The sequence below is a fragment of the Oncorhynchus mykiss genome, chromosome 11, assembly GCF_057628025.1.
Source record: "Oncorhynchus mykiss isolate SJ-2025 chromosome 11, ASM5762802v1, whole genome shotgun sequence".
Lineage (NCBI taxonomy): Eukaryota > Metazoa > Chordata > Actinopteri > Salmoniformes > Salmonidae > Oncorhynchus > Oncorhynchus mykiss.
In genome coordinates, this window is record NC_143032.1 from 65,325,889 (window position 1) to 65,346,790 (window position 20,902).

The 20,902-nt window shown below is 42.6% G+C and overlaps 1 protein-coding gene across 1 annotated transcript in view; it reads left to right on the forward strand.

Moving 5' to 3' along the window:
- The first annotated feature begins 13,541 nt into the window (after nucleotides 1-13,541).
- LOC110536220 (5-hydroxytryptamine receptor 7-like) overlaps nucleotides 13,542-20,902 on the forward strand; it is an 85,998-nt gene continuing 78,637 nt past the window's right edge. The window contains exon 1 of the mRNA XM_021621855.3: nucleotides 13,542-14,389. Within this exon, the coding sequence (XP_021477530.1) occupies nucleotides 13,929-14,389 (461 nt within the window). The 5' untranslated portion in view covers nucleotides 13,542-13,928. The remainder of the gene's footprint in view (nucleotides 14,390-20,902) is intronic.

The window sequence follows — 20,902 nt, forward strand, 5'->3', positions numbered from 1 at the left end:
GACTATTATTTAATTCCAAGTCATCTCAATAGAGCTGCTGCCTATGCTGTAACTATTTTGTAGTTCTTCAAAGTAAATAAGGCATACCTCTTTGACTGCTGAATACCAATTATCAATCCCTTTGATCGTGTATTTTCAGGTAGAGAAGCAACAGCTGCTCTATTCCCCCTCACAATCATGCATTCTTGTCTCTTCTGTAGCAGGTGTTAAAGAAACACAGACCGGACAAGTAAATGTGCAATGGATTATGGTCATTGTAGTTAATTAACTCATTGTATGCACTAAATTATGTAGTATATTGGTCTGTTGGAAACTACAACTCCCTACTACATCGCACAGTTCAGGCTGGCTCTGAAATTGCGCACATTGAGCTCCACAGAAAAAAACTGAATGAAATGGAATTCATATAATTGATCCGATGTAGGTCAATTAGTTGTTTAAAAAACAAAAAATAGCCAACATTTTGGTTAATCATTCAGCACTAATTTGATCTCAAACTCAGTGGAAAACATGATCTTCCCAGTTAGTTTGATCCAGTATGCCTTCATCTCTAGCCAAGTGTCCCAAATGGCACCCTATTAGCTATGTAGGGCACTACCATTGGGCCCTGAAAATAAGTAGTGTACTACATTGGGAATGGGGTGCCATTTGGGACATAAACCTAGTCTTTCATAAAGTTATTATAACTCACCCACTGGCAGAGCTCCCTTATCCCAGGAGGTCTTTGAGGGTTCGATTCCAATGCCTCTGAACATGGACACCAGAGACGACTCCTGGTCTTGGATGGGCATGTCCACCTGCCAATTACAATATCGTTACAAGAGCTATGCGAGAGCCAAACCTGGGCTCAAATGGTAATTTAACAATTTTGAGCGGCCGGCAGGTATCCTAGAGCGTTGGGCCAGTAACCAAAAAGTTCACTGGTTCGAATCCCCGAATGGACTAGGTGAAAATTATGTTGGTGTGCCCTTGAGCAAAGCACTTAACCCTAATTGCTCTTGTAAGTCGCTCTGGATAAGAGCGTCTGCAAAATGTAAGTATGTAATCTGTCCTTGATTGAGCTTGCAATGAGTGAAATGGAACTAACTGAATAGTCCCATAAGCGCAAACCACCTTGAACCCTAGTTTGAGTTGGAGTTAGGAGAAAGACTTTACAAACCCTAAGTAACGCAACACAAACCTGCTTGATTACTTCTTCTACTTCAGGCCAGACTTGTGTGATAGACTGACCTGGAGGACCTTGACCAGTGAGGCTCCAAACCCCTCTTGCCACCCCTACCACCGACTAAGCTGGCGAAAGAAGCAGTCCTCTTGTGCGGCCAAGCCCACCATCTTCTGATGTGGGCATGAATATCCCCCTGGTGAAGCCAATGGAGGGCTCGCTCGCTGGGAAGGGCACTCCTCTCCCATACTGCATTAGCAGTGTATCACCAGGGTTGATGAAACTCCTGGCTCTTCCTGTTGCTGGCTTATCTGACAGAAGTCCTCCCTCCTGCTGCTGCAGGCAAGCCATGTGGGAGGCTTGGGAACGAGGCGTGTTTGGATCAATTCAAACTAGCTTCTCTCCCATTCAATGCTTGTGAGATGGAAAAGGACATATGGAAACTCGCTAAACCATGAGAATGCTCCAGATGGCAATATGCACATGTATTTTCTCATAATGAAAATACCTACTTTGCTAGTATCAAAACACGTATGGAAAATGTATTATGACGGGGGAAAAGACAGGAGGCGACTTGCTGGGTTTGCTCAACACCGAGGGCGCAACATTTGAGTTCACTCAGCAAGGCTCAGCCGCCAAGCCAATTCATGTCAGGGTAAAATTTGCAATATCGACGCCCGAAAAAGCAGCCGGTTGCCGCCAGTTAGCCGGCTAACTAGTTGCATGTGTTTTTCCACCCAAACATTCATTAGACTAGTAACGTAAACTTCTCAGACATGTTATACCAACATCAAAGGTTAACTCAATATTGCAATAGCAATTTCTAGTGTTTCAACAACAGCTAATGAATGCTAGCAGCAAGCGCGACTGCTTTTTCTTGCAAAAACATGCACCGGTGGGAACGCGAGAGATAATCATCAAATGCGCCGCTATTTCGTTGCGTGATACGTTCTTTACAATTCAAACAGAACGCCAAACCTTATTTTCATCAACTTTTGCTGTATTTAAAGGACTCGCATCTCGAAATGTGTACTGACCTGTCTGCCACTTGACAACTGTAGCAAAAATTACGGAATGTCTGGAAACACCCTGGTAAATTGAACAAATTTGTCTAAAGTGCATTGGTTCACGATAGCTGTCAATCTGGGGGAAATAATATTCAATCAAATATTTCAAATTGTAATATTTTACGACAGCATATATTTTCACAAATTACACTTTAAAAATGTTAGCAATCTATTGTAATGAAACAGCAGGGTGCAGGTCTCGAACCCTCAACCTAGCCCGAGGTCCGGCGCACTATCGACTGTGCCGCAAAAGCATGCTCCAGCGGCAGAGTCGATTTCCGTGCTTAATACAATAGTATGTGAAAAGACAGGACAGGAACACATCAGTCTCCAATGCACCATCTGACAAGTTGTTCTTTCTCTCTGTGTTTTCTCTCACTGACACAATCACACATAAAGCCATAATGTATACTATTAAATAATAATCAGTCCTTAATACAAAGAATTAAAGGTCGACCGATTAATCGGAATGGCCGATTAATTAGGGCAGATTTCAAGTTTTCATAACAATCGGAAATCGGTATTTTTGGGCGCCGATTTGCCCATTTTTATTTGATTAAAAAAATTAAAAATAAACTTTTTTTAACTAGGCAAGTCAGTTATGAACACATTCTTATTTTCAATGACGGCCTAGGAAAGGTGGGTTAACTGCCTTGTTCAGGGGCAGAACGACAGATTTTCACCTTATCAGCTCCGGGATCTTGCAACCTTACAGTTAACTAGTCCTATATCTGTTCTTAGTTCTACATTTTTTGAAAGGGGCATGCTTATGATGGTGAGGAAATTACTGTTAAAGAACGACCAGTCATCCTCGACTGACGGGATGAGGTCAATATCCTTCCAGGATACCCGGGCCAGGTCGATTAGTCCAGTTAATTACTACCTTCAAAGAGATGAGGCTGTCACACAGCTGCCAACCTCTGAATATAACTTTTATAATTTCTCTGATTATTGGCATTTGTAATCATCATAATCTTTTGATTATTTCATGTCCCAGAACCGAGTCCTCGACCAGATAATGTCGGGATTAAGGTCACAGTAATCAATAATCCTCAATTTACCACCAACCAAACGAGATAAACAATGTTTATTTTCATCTCTCCTAGAATAAGCCTGCATTATCAGAAACTGTCCCATAGAATGTACTACACTTCATGACCAAAAGTACAGTTGAAGTCAGAAGTTTACATACTTAGGTTGGAGTCAGTAAAACTCATTTTTCAACCACTCCACAAATTTCTTGTTAACGCATTATAGTTTTGGCAAACATCTACTTTGTGTATGACACAAGTAATTTTCCCCAAAATTGTTTACAGACTGCCAATCCAAAATGGTATAGCAGTCAGACGTCTTTGTCCTTCGTATTGTCGTGTCCCATGCATATATCTTTTTATATATTTTTCTTCGCATAACTTTTTTTTCTTTTTTCTAAACTCTCAAGACTCTCCTGCAACCCGCCTCACCCAATGTGGTGTGGATCTGTTTTTTGTAAAGTATTTTAATTGACCTCGAATCCGGAATCCCCCAAAAGAAGCTAGCCAGCTCACTAGCTACTAGCTACTAGTAGTCAGCTAACCACTGCTAGTGGTCACCAGCTAACCTTTAGCTCGGAAAGCTCTCGCCAGTTTGTACAACGCGACTCAAACCAGAGCATACCGGACCTAATTTCTCTCCATATCCCCGGATTCCTACCGCAAGCTCTGGACATTTTCACCTGGATCATCGCAGCTAGCTGCTATCCGAGTGAATTCTCCGGCTAACGTCGGTCCCGAAGTAAGCACAAATTAGCCTGGAGCTAGCCCATGCTAGGCCCTGTCTCCCGGCTAGGTAAAGAGGCCCATCAGCCACTCGTAGGCTACAATACCCGGACCCCTTCTACTGCTGGTACGGGGCACGGAACCCAGCTGATCCTTCACGACTAGACTACGACGTAATCTGCTCGAGGGGGTACTCAACTGGCCTCTACATCGCGACGTCCCCTGAACGCCCATCTGCTATCCGTGGCCTGCTAGCTACTAGCTGCAACCCGCTAGCTGCTATCCGTGGCCCGCTAGCTGTCTAGAGCATATTGGACTGTTAGCTGTATATAGATCTATCAGCCAATTTCTTGGGCCACTATACCTATCTTGCCAATTGGACCTGGACCCCTCTGCTACTCAGAACCCTACTAATCCATCACGACTGGTCTATCGACATCACTGTGCGCTGAGGCTAAAACAGACTTTCCTCCATCGAGACATCCCTCTAAGTCCCTCTGCTAGCTTGCTATCACCGGCCTGCTAGCTGTCTGAATCGCCGTGTCTCCAGCCAGCCCAACCACTCACCGGACCCCTATTGATCACCAGGCTACGCATGCCTATCAATATGCTTTGTCCATTACTGTCCTGGTTAGTGATTACTGTCTTGTTTTACTGTAGAGCCTCTAGCCCTGCTTAATATGCCTTACCCCACCATTTAGTTCCACCTTCCACATATGCGGTGACATTACTTGGTTTAAACGTCTCTAGAGACAATATCTCTCTTATCAATACTCAATGCCTAGGTTTACCTCCAATGTACTCACATCCTACCATACCTTTGTCTGTACATTATGCCTTGAATCTATTCTATCGTGGCCAGAAACCTGCTCCTTTTACCCTCTGTTCTGAATGTAATAGACGACCAGTTCTGATAGCCTTTAGCCGTACCCTTATCCTACTCCTCCTCTGTTCCTCTGGTGATGTGCCTAGCTCCACTCCTATTCCCCAGGTGCTCTCATTTGTTGACTTCTGGTTTCATGCATGTTAACATTAGAAGCCTCCTCTCTAAGTTTGTTTTATTCACTGCTTTAGCACACTGCCAACCCGGATGTCCTAGCTGTGTCTGATTCCTGGCTTAGGAAGACCACCAAAAACCCTGAAATTTCCATCCCTAACTATAACATTTTCCGACAAGATGAAACTGCCAAAAGGGGTGGGGTTGCAATCTACTGCAGTGATAGCCTGCAGAGTTCTGTCTTACTATCCAGGTCTGTACCCAAACAATTCGAGCTTCTACTTTTAAAAATCCACCTTTCCAGAAACAAGTCCAGACCACACTCTGCCACCTGCTGTGCCCTGGACACCATATGTGAATTGATTGTCCCCCATCTATCTTCAGAGCTCGTGCTGCTAGGTGACCTAAACTGTGACATGCTTAACACCCCGGTCATCCTGCAATCTAAGCTTGATGCCCTCAATCTCACAAAAAGGATCAATGAACCCACCAGGTACAACCCCAAATCCATAAACACGGGCACCCTCATAGATATCATCCTAACCAACTTTCCCTCCAAATACACCTCTGCTGTTTTCAACCAAGATCTCAGCGATCACTGCCTTATTGCCTGCACCCGTAATGGGTCTGCGGTCAAACGACCACCCCCATCACTGTCAAACGCTCCCTAAATCCCTTCCGCGAGCAGGCCTTTCTAATCGACCTGGCCCGGGTATCCTGGAAGGATATTGACCTCATCCCGTCAGTCGAGGATGCCTTGTCATTCTTTAAATTGCCTTCTTCACCATCTTAAATAAGCATTCCCCATTCAAAAAAATGTAGAACCAGGTAACAGATATTGCCATTGGTTCTCTCCAGACCTGACTGCCCTCGACCAGCACAAAAACATCCCGTGGCGTTCTGCATTAGCATCGAATAGCCCCCGTGATATGTAACTTTTCAGGGAAGTTAGGAACTAATATATACAGGCAGTTAGGAAAGCTAAGGCCAGGTTTTTCAAGCAGAATTTTTCATCCTGTAGCACAGACTCCAAAAAGTTTTGGGATACTGTAAAGTCCATGGAGAATAAGACCACCTCCTACCAGCTGCCCACTGCACTGAGGCTAGGAAACACTGTCACCACTGATAAATCCACTATAATTGAGAATTTCAATAAGCATTTTTCTACGGCTGACCATGCTTTCTCCCTGGCTACCCCTACCCCGATCAACAGCCCTCCACCCCCACAGCAACTCGCCCAAGCCTCCCCATTTCTCCTTCACCCAAATCCAGATAGCTGATGTTCTGAAAGAGCCGCAAAATCTGGACCCCTACAAATCAGCCGGGCTAGACAATCTGCACCCTCTCTTTCTAAATTGATCTGCCGAAATTGTTGCAACCCCTATTACTAGCCTGTTCAACCTCTCTTTCGTATCGTCTGAGATTCCCATAGATTGGAAAGCTGCCGCGGTCATCCCCCTCTTCAAAGGGGGAGACCATCTAGACCCAAACTGCTACAGACCTATATCTATCCTGCCCTGCCTTTCTAAGGTATTTGAATGCCAAGTTAACAAACAGTTTACCGACCATTTCGATTCCCACCGTACCTTCTCCGCTATGAAATCTGGTCTCAGAGCTGGTCATGGGTGCACCTCAGCCACGCTCAAGGTCCTAAACGATATCATGACCGCCATCGATAAGAGACATTACTGTGCAGCCGTATTCATCGACCTGGCTAAGGCTTTCGACTCTGTCAATCACAACATTCTTATTGGCAGACTCAACAGCTTTGGTTTCTCAAATGATTGCCTTGCCTGGTTCACCAACTACTTCTCTGATAGAGTTCAGTGTGTCAAATCGGAGGCCCTGTTGTCTGGACCTCTGGCAGTCTCTTTGGGGGTGCCACAGGGTTCAATTCTCGGGCCGACTCTCTTCTCTGTATACGTCAATGATGTCGCTCTTGCTGCTGGTGATTGTTTGATCCACCTCTACGCAGACGACAGCATTCTATATACTTCTGGCCCTTCTTTGGACACTGTGTTAACTAACCTCCAGATGAGCTTCAATGCCATACAACTCTCCTTCCGTGGCCTCCAACTGCTCTTAAATGCAAGTAAAACTAAATGCATGCTCTTCAACCGATCGCTGCCCACACCCGCCCGCCCGTCCAGCATAACTACTCTGTACGGTTCTGATTTAAAATATGTGGACAACTACAAATACCTAGGTGTCTGGTTAGACTGTAAACTCTCCTTCCAGACTCACAATAAGCATCTCCAATCCAAAATTAAATCTAGAATTGGCTTCCTATTTCGCAACAAAGCATCCTTCACTCATGCTGCCAAACATACCCTCGTAAAACTGACCATCCTACCGATCCTCGACTTCGGCGATGTCATTTACAAAATAGCCTCCAACACTCTACTCAACAAATTGGATGAAGTCTATCACAGTGCCATCCGTTTTGTCACCAAAGTTACCCACTAATGCGACCTGTACGCTCTCGTTGGCTGGCCCTTGCTTCATACCCGTCGCCAAATCCACTGGCTACAGGTCATCTACAAGTCTCGGCTAGGTAAAGCCCCGCCTTATCTCAGCTCACTGGTCACCATAGGAGCACCCACCCGTAGCACGCACTCCAGCAGGTATATCTTACTGGTCACCCTCAAAGCCAATTCTTCCTTTAGCCACCTCTCCTTCCAGTTCTCTGCTGCCAATGACTGGAATGAACTGCTGGAGACTGATGGAGACTGATATCTCCCTCACAAGCTTTAAGCACCAGCTGTCAGAGCAGGTCACAGATCACTGCACCTGTACATAGCCCATCTGTAAATAGCCCATCCAACTACCTCATACCCATACTGTATTAATTTATTTATCTTGCTCCTTTGCACCCCAGTATCGCTAATACCATTTCATATTTTTATCAAGAGTAATAGTTTGTATATTACATTCATGCAAATCATGAATCCTTAAAAAAATATATTTATTACTTTCTAAGTAGACTTTATATTTCCATGTTAATACATGGGTAGCTATAAGAAAGAACCCCCATTCAGATGGGACGCAATCGGGCGATGTAGGCTTGTACACAAATCGCCCAACCTACACACACACACACACACACACACACACACACAATCCTGCATCAGGCAGGATTTAGGCTACTAACTGCCGAGCCAGTTGTAGCTCAATCTTGGGTGCAGTGATCACATTACCGCACTGACTGACTGTCTGGAGGCTCATTGATTTAACGTTACATTAGCAACATGCTATACTGGCAAAGTTATGAATGATATAGCTGTTGGCTATATTAGCCACAACTTACCGTTCTTTGTGCAGCTTCAAATGTTGAACAAATTTGGAAGTTGTTGCACCTCCATCTGTCATTTTCTTTGTTCATGTTTTGCAAGTTGCAATCTGTTTTTTGTTGATAGAGAGAAGTCTTTATATCCGAAAAATAATAATTTGGGGTATCATCTTTCCAAGGGCTCCATCTGATTTCACTCGACGACGTTCCTCTGCACTGCCACATGCAACTTTTTCTCAGCTGGAACAATTTGATTGGCTGCTGTCCGATTCAATCTGTAATCCGCTAAATTAAGAGTTGATGCGCTTACGAGCCTTCTGCTGCCTACCACTGCTCAGTCAGACTGCTCTATCAAATCGTAGACTTAATTATAATATAATAACACACAGAAATACGAGCCTTATGTCATTAATATGGTCAAATCCGGAAACTATCATTTCGAAAACAAAACGTTTATTATTTCAGTGAAATACGGAACCGTTCTGTATTTTATCTAACGGGTGGCATTCATAAGTCGAAATATTGCTGTTACATTGCACAACCTTCAATTGTCACCAATCCCGTTTCCTGAGTCTGTTTTTTGCCTATGTTCTGTCCTGGAGAGTTTTTCCGGCGTCCTGGAACGCACCCTGTCTGGTTGCCGGGCAATGTAGCCAGTTGGGGTTTCTGATTACCCGCACCTGTATCCCATCAGCTATCTGCACACCTGGACCTGATCATCATCTCTCCTCTTCATAAGCCCGGACCTGACATCCATTCCCTGCCGGATCGTTAGCCATGAACAGTATGTTGTGCCAGAGTATCAGCCTCAAGTTGGATAGAAGTTGTTTTGTTGTTTGTTACGTATTGCTTGCCTTGAACTTACCTCTGTTTGTTCTGTCTTCAGTTACTCACCCGGATCATTTACCCCATTCCCGCCTGGTCGTCAGAAGATTCCGCTTCCCCTTTGGATCCACCTATTTACTCCCATCAACTCATCACCGCTACCCGCTACACCACCTGGATATATCTACCCATTCACTTGTAAATAAATACTCACCTTTTTCCTACTCTCCTTGTCCTGGTCTGCTTCTGGGTTCGACTTTGAAGAACCGTGACATCAATGTTATGTCATAATTACGTAAAATTCTGGCAAATTAGTTTGCAATGAGCCAGGCGGCCCAAACTGCTGCATATACCCTGACTCTGTTGCACAGAACGCAAGATAAGTGACACAATTTCCCTAGTTAAAATAAATTCATGTTAACAGGCAATATTAACTAAATATGCAGGTTTAAAAATATATACTTGTATATTGATTTTAAGAAAGGCGTTGATGTTTATGGTTAGGTACACATTGGTGCAACGACAGTGCTTTTTCGCGAATGTGCTTGTTAAATCACCCATTTGGCGAAGTAGGCTGTGATTCAATGATAAATTAACAGGCACCGCATCAATTATATGCAACGCACGACAAGCTAGATAAACTAGTAATATCAACCATGTGTAGTTAACTAGTGATTATGTTAAGATTATTTTTTTTATAAGATACGTTTAATGCTAGCTAGCACCTTACCTTAGCTCCTTGCTGCACTCTCATAACAGTCAGCTTGCCACGCAGTCTCCTCGTGGAGTGCAGGGTAATCGGCCATGATCAGTGTCCAAAAATGCAGATTACAGATTGTTATGAAAACTTAAAATCGGCCCTGATTAATCGGCCATTCCGATGAATCAGTCGATCTCTAGTTGGAACATTGCAGTGTAGACTTGCTTCCATTCAGCCACAACAGCATTAGTGAGGTTGGGCGATTAGGCCTGGCTTGCGTTCCAATTAATCTCAAAGGTGTTAGATGGGGTTGAGGTCAGTGCTCTGTGCAGGTCTGTCAAGTTCTTCCACACCGATCTCAACAAACCCTTTCTGTATGGACCTAGTTTTGTGTATGAGGGCACTGTCATGCTGAAACAGGAAAGGACTTTCTCCAAACTGTTGCCACTGTCGGGGTAGGTTCCTTGTCCCTTGTCAATCATTGGCTTATTGGTGAAATCGGCAGTCAGACAATATCTTTAAGTAAATCAATCATTCATTTATTAATGCAATTGCAGACAGAAGTTGACAACGGGAACATAGCACGCATGTTTCCGAGTAGGTTCTGCACCCCACCTAAGGGCGCAGCTGATTTTATACACTCGTGGTATGATACCTAGTGGTATGATCACCTACGTCAATGTATGTGTGTATCAATAAGCTGAGGTTACCTTATAAGACAACCTAGTACAGTAGCTTCTCTGAATGTATTAGCATGGTCTACTGTCACACAAGATCAAAATGCCAAAACCAGACAGTGGTTACTTCTCTATCTATTTTCGGTCTGACTCAGACCTAGCCTGCAAGCACACTTTCGCAACAGCCAGGGCTTAACCACAGAGACTAATATAGATAGCTTATGCAACCTATAGTGGCATAGTTTTTAGAAACATAGCAACAGTATCTTATTATAAAGCCTGCAGCAAAACATATGAATCTTAAGGTCCCCTTAATCAATAATGAGGAGGGTCTTTGGGACCCACCCCCTACACCACAAAGTTGGAAGCACATAATCATCTAGAATGTCATTGTATGCTGTAGCATTAAGATGTCCCTTCTCTGGAACTAAGGGGCCTAACCAGAACCATTAAAAACAGTCCTAGACCATTATACCTCCTCCACCAAAACTTTACAGTTGGCACTATGCATTGGGGCATGTAGCATTCTCCTGGCATCTGCCTAACCCAGATTCGTCCATCGGACTGCTAGAGAACGAAGCGTGATTCATCACTCCAGGGAACTCTTTTTCACTGCTCCAGAGTCCAATAGTCCAATGGCGGATAGCTTTACACCACTCCAGCAGACACTTGGCATTGTGCATGGTGATATTAGGCTTGTGTGTGGCTGCTTGGCCATGGAAACTCATTTCATAAAGCTCCCGACGAACAGTTATTGTGCTGACATTGCTTCCAGAGGCAGTTTGGACCTCAGTAGTGAGTGTTGCAACCGAGGACAGATAATTTTTACGCGCTACGTGCTTCAGCACTCGGTTGTCCCGTTCTGTGAGCTCGTGTGGCTTACCACTTCGTGACTGAGCCGTTGTTGCTCCTAGACATTTCCAAGTCAAAATAAGAGCACTTAACATTTAACCGGGGCAGCTCTAGCATGGCAGAAATTTGACGAACTGACTTGTTAAGTGGCATCTTATGACTAGGCCACGTTGAAAGTCACTGAGCGCTTCAGTAAGGCCATTCTACTGCCAATGTTTGACTGTGCAGATTGCATGGCTTTGTGCTCGATTTTATACAACTGTCAGAAATGGGTGTGGCTTAAATAGCTGAATCCACTAATTTGAAGAGGTGTCCACATTTTTTATATTTGTAGTATATCTGCTGTTAAAAGAGAAGACAGCAGAGAATGATTGACCAGGACAATTATACCTATTTTTACACTGTCAGTCGCAGCAATTTGGACTTGCGCACATTGACTCCTATACCCATTTTTCCCAATTTAGTCACATCAGATGACAAAATAATTCTCTCTACTCTACTATCACAGGCAGAGTTTTAGGGAATTGATTCCTTCCCTGGAGCCACAGAGAGCACAGAGATTGCTGGGCTGACTGGTTGCCCACAAAGAGGGGAGAGGATGTGCTACACTTGTAAATCTCATACAGGGTTAGTTATCAAGATTTTCTTGAACTCGTTTTGCAGTCTGACTATCTCACAAAGCCGAAGTGACTGGAAGTGACCCCAATCAGCAGCTACTATCTACAGTTAGTTTCAGTTGTCACTCACTGCATAAACTTTTGCTCTTGCACAGCAGAAGTGTTCCTTCAGTCTGCCAGAGCAGCTGTTATCCCAATTAATCACCTCTGCTTCTACCCTCTTCTCCATTACATGAGGCTGATTGAGGTGCGGACTGGATGCTGACAGGTTGTTTTGCATAAGCTCTCTGCACTTGGGTCCTCCGGGTTTTCCTGTGTAACAATGTGTACTACTGTCTCCTTGGCGTCCATTCCAGTGATAATGTGCCTCGTTGTAAGTGGAGCAATTTCAATGACAGTAGGGCTGGCCAAGCACTGGCGTCACTGGACACTGGCGGTAATCTAATGCGACAATCATTATTACCGGCGTGCCCATCAGGCCCAGCAGTGGGTAATGACAAGCGAAGCCCTAGGCTGCACTGGTGATCACATCCGGGGGAGAGACAGACAGCCCAGGCAGTGGTGCTATGTGGGAAGGAGCTGGCCTTCCCAAGGCCCAGAGTGGTTAACATACCACAGCTGTTCCCTGGAGGATGTTGTGAGCAGCCTAAGAAGCTCTCTATCCCTTATGTCCTATCCATGCTGTCTGTCTCCCCCAGCATTTTTCCAATGTTGAAAATAACGTGTTTTCAACTCCAGTGGTTTTGACCGAATGTTCCTCCTCCGTTTATTTATAGACAGTTGCCCTCTGCCAGGCCCAGAGGTGGCATGGAAGACACCAGAAGGACTGTTTCCTATCTGATCTGCAAGGTCACAGTCCACAGTGCACATGCATGGGAAAATCAGGTACTTTCCCATGTATTGATTAGGAAGCAAGATGCCAACTATTTGTTTTGTTTATCATTAAGTACAGTTAACCCTGTACTTGACACTTCAAAACCAACACAACAAAAAAGTATTACACATATTTGTTTTTGTAGCGTCCATGTAATCAATCATACTATGACCAGACTCTGCCAAGAGGTTTGGTGTTTACGGCACAGGCAGTAATGCACTTGCTTTATTTCTCCATGGACCATTGGTTCAGGCCCCACCAATGATTACCCTTTATTTACTATACCAAGTAAAACAGTATGTCCAAAACATCTCAAAGAAAATGTGATTACAAATAACAGAAAGCAGTAATTTTACCTGGTTTATGTTTAATAATGTGAAATTAAGAATTTTGGGCATTTATAGCCCAGGAATCTAAATTGAGGATAGTATTAGGCTAATACAGCAATCTCCTCAATTTGAACCAGTATACTATACTGTCTGTCCTCAATTTAGATTTCCGATTATGTAAATATGTGAAGAATGATCCGTTTCCTTCATTGTTTAAATCCTGTTGTCCCTCCTGACCACCCACCACCCCCTCATAATCGCCGTATAGCTTTTAGTACATGAGAAATCACCTTTTTGATACTATTCAATTAACTTGCGTCGTAGCCTGTGTTTGTGAACTCATTTTCTGGTGTGAGCGTTCGCAGACGGAGCTAAAACCACTCGTGAGGAAATTCACATCTGTCAGCGAAACGAAACAAACCACACAGGGAAACAAGCTCGTCGTGCAAACAACTTTTTAAGAATTGCTTAACATTTCAAGTGATTTGTGACGTTTTAGGGATTTTTCTCTGAAGAAATGCGGTGCTGTCCATAGAATGCATTATTGTTTTTCGCCTCTTATTTTTGAAGAGGTGCGAATCACTATTTTGGGCAGGTGAAAGCTCTGACTGTGCATGGTTTTGATGAGCGGGCTTATGTTTCTCAGTACTGGCTGTCTTTTTATATAAGAAAATAGCTACTGGATCCAAGACCAGAGACAAACTAATCAAGGATGCGCTTAACTGGAGTAGCCTACACTGGCGAGGTGTCCCTTGGATCACCGCCGGGATTACGTTGTCGTAATGTTCAATACTTCGGACGTCGATCACACTTTCAATAAGAGAGAGGATGTTTCCGAAGTTATCAATGGCACTCTGGAGCTTGTCTACAACGTCACCGCTGATCCTACAGTCATGTGGAACGATACGTGCGGGGAGACACTACTTGATTTCGGCAGTGGAGAGAAGATAATTATCGGAGTGATGTTGGCTATCATCACAGCGGTCACTGTGATGGGAAACACATTGGTTGTCATAGCGGTTTGCGTGGTGAAAAAACTAAGACAACCATCAAACTATCTTCTCGTGTCTCTGGCCGTGGCAGATCTCTCCGTGGCAATAGTTGTAATGCCGTTTGTTATAGTGACCGACCTAACTGGAGGCAAGTGGCTTTTTGGGGAGGTGTTTTGCAACATCTTCATTGGTATGGATGTAATGTGCTGCACAGCCTCCATCATGACCCTGTGCGTGATCAGCGTTGACAGGTGAGTTAGTTAAACTCTAACAGTGGAATAAAATGTAGGGTGAATAATGGTAAAGTGAAACACTCAAGCTTTGTAATGGATATCTTTAAATGTGTACAATAACATAACCAACAATCAATGCCTGTGTGTTAGTGAGGAAGTATGTCAGGATAACTAATGGGTTCAATGGGAGTGACGTCATCGCTGTGGGCGTGGTATCCCATGGAATGACACGTGTCTCTAGACTAGAGACATAATGGTAAGTAAAATTACATAGGGTTCTGAGGTCAAATGTTATGGTTATCTAGACCTAGGAAAGGATATTCAGTGTCTCAGTAAAACATATTTTGTAATGGGATGTGCTTTTTACTCACAAGCATTTCGCTACACTAGCAATAACATCTGCTAACCATGTGTATGTGACCAATACTATTTAATTTGATTTACTTCTCTCACCTTTTTAGAATATAGACATTTTGGCGGTGTCCCAGTATGCCAATTTAACTACTGTCAAACTGGGACACTCCTCTAGGCCATTTTGATGCAATAAAATATTTGGGGGGATTATGAAATACATGTTTTCTTAACAGAAATCCTCTAAATTTTCTAAATCAGATGAAATGTTGGATTTAATTTTCCTCAAATCTGTTATCAGCTAGCATAGCTGCATTTTACTTAGAAAGATATTAATTCAACAACATAAAAAATCCTAGCTAGCTATATTCATAACCATACGATGACAAAAAAACATTTATTTTGCTGTATTTGACTCTGGTGACAATAAAACTAATTGAAATTGTTGAGGGGTGAGGTCTTTCTGGTTTCATTCTACAAAATTTCCACTAGAGTACACTGTTGAGAATGTTGAGCTGATAGGCCTAGATGAAGTTTGTTATTTATAGGATTTACAATTACATATAGGCTACTTCATATAATTATAATCAAGTATGATGATGATGATAATAATATGAATAATAGTGTAATAATAATAACAATAAATTATCATTCTTAATGTTCCACAAAAATATCTAAAGAATGCATATGAATAATTTATCATTAAAATATTCAAATCTCTAACTCATCCTTCTTTACAATAAAGAATGAAGTGTCCCACTTTGCCAATCAAGGTGTCCCAATTTGCCAGTATCGACAATAAATGTGGTCTCAGGACAATATGTTTGAAGAAGAGTCATCCATCCATTTTTCAATATTTTTTTTTATTTTGTATAGTCTAGTAGAGTTTTTAAGCTATTTGGAATGGTATCATGTTGGGGGTTGAGACAATGGGATGTTCCTGTAAGGTGTTCCAGAAAGCACATTTTCATAAAGTGTCCCACTTTATCAATACTCACCCTAAAACAAGGAAGGAAGTATCTAATGTATAGGCTATTAGGTGACATTAGTCTGGGGTTGGGCTGATTTTTATGATTAAATCGAATATCGCAATATTTGACATTGAAGATGTATCATGAAGTGTAAGACGATATACCGATAAGACTGTGCAAGACTCTATTTGAACTTTACAAATAAACTGTACAGTTTTTTTCAGTTAGACTGTATCAACATGTTAAACATTAAGTATACATTTATAAACTAAGCCAAAATAAACATGATTATTTAATGAGAATAGCTAAGTTATCCATCCAGTTGCCAACAGATTTTCATGCCGATATTCTAAAATCTGCTGAAAACAATATGTGCATTTTCCCACCAGAGGTGTTTCCATCAAATTGGCTTGTGGATAAAATGCTGTGTGTGATGATGTAGTGCACATAAACTTTTGCGGTTAAATTTCCATGTACCGAAAAAAATAAAACTAGTTAAATGGGTTTCCATAGCATGTTCAACTCTACTGATGGTTTAGAATTTTGCGCTATTTAGCAAATGTGCCTACTCTGGTCTTGGCACGTGCTCTCGAACCAACAGCTTGCAGATACAGTGAGGCTAGGCTACAGTACATACATAATGAGATTATTATGGACAATATAGCAAGATTATTTTGATTTGTCAATTGGCAGCCAAGTATCGATCATCATGTCACCAGAATAAGACCCTATTTTTATTGGAAAGGCGCAATCAAGCTCATCACCATGGACTTTCACCACCCTGTGAAGTTCATCATCATTTATTTGATCTGTGGCCTAATAAACTGTAGCCTATGCTTTCCAGAGTCCTAGTGGGAGGACCACAAAATATAATTGCGTGACTTCAAGTTTACTTTGATTTGATGGTTATTAATCAAATCAAATTTATTTATATAGCCCTTTGTACATCAGCTGATATCTCAAAGTGCTGTACAGAAACCCAACCTAAAACCCCAAACAGCAAGCAATGCAGGTGTAGAAGCATGGTGGCTAGGAAAAACTCCCTAGAAAGGCCAAAACCTAGGAAGAAACCTAGAGCGGAACCAGGCTATGAGGGGTGGCCAGTCCTCTTCTGGCTGTGCCGGGTGGAGATTATAACAGAACATGGCCAAGATGTTCAAATGTTCATAAATTACCAGCATGGTCAAATAATAATAATCACAGTAGTTGTCGAGGGTGCAGCAAGTCCGCACCTCAGGAGTAAATGTCAGTTGGCTTTTCATAGCCGATCTTTAAGAGTATCTCTACCACTAGAGAGTTGAAAACATCAGGTCTGGGACAGGTAGCACGTCCGGTAAACAGGTCAGGATTCCATAGCCGCAGGCAGAACAGTTGAAACTGGAGCAGCAGCATGGCCAGGTGGACTGGGGACAGCAAGGAGTCATCATGCCAGGTAGTCCTGAGGCATGGTCCTAGGGCTCAGGTCCTCCGAGAGAGAGAAAGAAAGAGAGAAAGAATTAGAGAGAGCATACATAAATTCACACAGGACACCGGATAAGACAGGAGAAGTACTCCAGATATAACAAACTGACCCTAGCTACTACTGCAGCATAAATACTGGAGGCTGAGACAGGAGGGGTCAGGAGACACTGTGGCCCCATCCGATGACACCCCCGGACAGGGCCAACAGGAAGGATGTAACCCCACCCACTTTGCCAAAGCACTGCCCCCACACCACTATAGGGATATCTTCAACCACCAATTTACCATCCTGAGACAAGGCTGAGTATAGCCCACAAAGATCTCCGCCACGGCACAACCCAAGGGGTTTGCGCATCAAGGCCTTTCCACCGCCATTTTACTGAAACAAAAAGTGCCCACCTTGTCTAGTGTATTTTGTTTTGTCGACATTTGGAACGTTTATGACAAATGTGCTTTTTTTCCCCGACATGTACTTTACTCTCATGAAAAGTTTAGATGGAAGCCTGGTTAGTGTGACTATGATATTGTAAATAAGCACAAAAATTGCACAGTCTGGAATGATTTAGTCATTAACAGAGCAAAACGATTATATCGGATATCGAAATATTTAGAGTAGCATATCATAGAAGAGGTCTCGCCAAATATCACATAACCCTACATTAGTCAAAACATTTATAGCGCCAAATGACACACAGTAAGCTGGATGTGAATTGGTTCGCTTGAGGTTGTCCAGCAGAAAAAACATGAGCTTGCCAACATGAGCCAACAATAACACTTCCCACTGTGCAAAAACTGGTTGAATCAATGTTGTTTCCACATAATTTCAACAACAAAAAATCTATGTGATGTTATCTAGTCATCAAAGTACGGGAATTTTGTATTTTTTGCACCCAACTTTTAAGCTAAATCCAATGACGGGGTGACATTTTTTTGTTGAATTCACATTAGTTGACAACTCAAACGAATGTAAATCAAATCTAGACATTGAACTGACATCTGTGCCCAGTGTTTTTTGTTGTTTAGTTTTTCCAGTTAGCAATAATCTAATTATTGATTCACAGCCCTTTGTGAGTGGATCAAGCAATTTATAAGGGTTGGTCGCTAGATTTGTTTCTTACATGCCAATGTTAAAGTTATGTTTAGTCACTGCAAAGAGCGTTTGACTGTGAATAACTAGTTAACAATTCTAGATAGACCATTTTTATGTTACCAGTAATGTTCCCCTGACGTTTGTGTGTCCAGTTTTCCTAAGTTAGGTGAACATTCTTTGTATGTCAGCAAAAACATCATAAGAACCTATTTAGCATGTTTTGGCGTTTAGTGTTAGAACACTCCCTTGATGTCAAACAGAACATACCCAGAACATGGTTACCAATGTTGGAAGGTTATTATAGTAAACTAAAACTGAAAATAAACTAATCATGAAAAAACTATATTAATTTAAGAAACCAATTTGAAAAATGTGAACCTTAGTGAAACTATTATCTTTGACTCCCAAACGAACTAAGAAAAACATAATAAATTATGTTCAGTTTTTAGGTAGTTAAAAAAAATACTTTGGGCAAAAATTGAATGGGGTTTCCAAGCAGTTCTTTCCAACAGGGTTTTCAGGCATCTGAATCTGGCAGGTAAATGCTGCCAGGAGATGCCGATGTTTTAAATAGGCCTAGTTTGTGCGTCACTAATCTCTGTCGACAGACTGATAGCCTCATACAATGTACCAATGTTCCTGCATAAGTTGCGTGTCACCAATGACGTCACCGCCACATCTTCTTATTTTCCTAGTGTAAACATACACAAAGTAGTAGCTAGCTAGGAAATGGAGAATGCAGAGGTTATTTTTAATGAATGCCTTTCGTAAGTGTTTAGTTTGTATCATCTACCTTCACTAAAACCACTGTTTTGCCTGCAAACTTTGGTTTCAAATTGTGATGTCCTGGTAGAGTTCAAAGGTGTTGACACTCTAGACCCAAACTGCCACAGACCTATATCTATCCTACCCTGTCTTTCTAAGGTCTTTGAAAGCCAAGTTAACAAACAGATTATCGACCATTTCGAATCCCACTGTACCTTCTCCACTATGCAATCTGGATTCAGAGCTGGTCATGGGTGCACCTCAGCCACGCTCAAGGTCCTAAACGATATCATAACCGCCATCGATAAGAGACATTACTGTGCAGCCATATTCATCGACCTGGCCAAGGCTTTCGACTGTCAATCACCACATTCTTATTGGCAGACTCGACAGCCTTGGTTTCTCAAATGATTGCCTTGCCTGGTTCACCATCTACTTCTCTGATAGAGTTCAGTGTGTTAAATCGGAGGGCCTGTTGTTCGGACCTCTGGCAGTCTCTATGGGGGTGCTACAGGGTTTAATTCTCGGGCCGACTCTCTTCTCTGTATACATCAATGATGTCGCTCTTGCTGCTGGTGAGTCTCTGATCCACCTCTACGCAGACGACACCATTCTGTATACTTCTGGCCCCTCTTTGGACACTGTGTTAATTAACCTCCAGACGAGCTTCAATGCCATACAACTCTCCTTCTGTGGCCTCCAATTGCTCTTAAATGAAAGTAAAACTAAATACAAGCGATCGATCATTGCCCACACCGGCCCGCCCGTCCAGCATCACTACTCTGGACAGCTCTGAATATGTGGACAACTACAAATACCTAGGTGTCTGGTTAGACTGTAAACTCTCCTTCCAGACTCACATGAAGCATCTCCAATCCAAAATTAAATCTAGAATTGGCTTCCTATTTCGTTTTGTCACCAAAGCCCCATATACTACCCACCACTGCGACCTGTACGCTCTCATTGGTTGGCCCTCAGTTCATACTCGTCGCCAAACCCACTGGCTATAGGTTATCTACAAGTCTCTGCTAGGTAAAGCCCCACCTTATCTCAGCTCACTGATCACCATAGCAGCACCCACTTGTAGCACGCGCTCCAACAGGTATATCTCACTGATCACCCCCAAAGCCAATTCCTCCTTTGGCCGCCTCTCCTTCCAGTTCTCTGCTGCCAATGACTGGAACGAACTGCAAAAATCATTGAAGCTGGAGACTCATATCTCCCTCACTAGCTTTATGCACCAGCTGTCAGAGCAGCTCATAGATCACTGCACCTGTACATATCCCATTTGTAAACAGCCCATCTATCTACCTCATCCCCATACTGTATTTATTTATTTTGCTCCTTTGCACCCCAGTATCTCTACTTGCACATTCATCTTCTGCACATCTACCATTCCAGTGTTTAAATGCTATATTGTAATTACTTCTCCACCATGGCCTATTTATTGCCTTAACTCCTTTATCTTACCTGATTTGCACTCACTGTATATAGACTTTGTTTTCTTTTTTCTACTGTATTATTGACTGTATGTTTGTTTATTCCATGTGTAACTCTGTGTTGTTGTATGTGTCTAATTGCTATGCTTTATCTTGGCCAGGTCGCAGTTGCAAATGAGAACTTGTTCTCAACTAACCTACCTGGTTAAATAAAGGTGAAATAAAATAAAGAGTTGTCTGTCTGAAGCGGACCCTCCCCGGAATTGTCCAAGAGAATCCGACATCCTCCTCAGACCTAATGCTGCTGTTGCCTAGGTTTGGGATTTATGGGACTAGTGCATCACTATCATTAACTAACAAATGTGCTATGACTTCATTTGTTGTTTTTCCTCTCTGTTTCTGTCAGATAAAGGTTGATTCTTCTTACATGTATTACTAAAGTTGAAAAAGCATG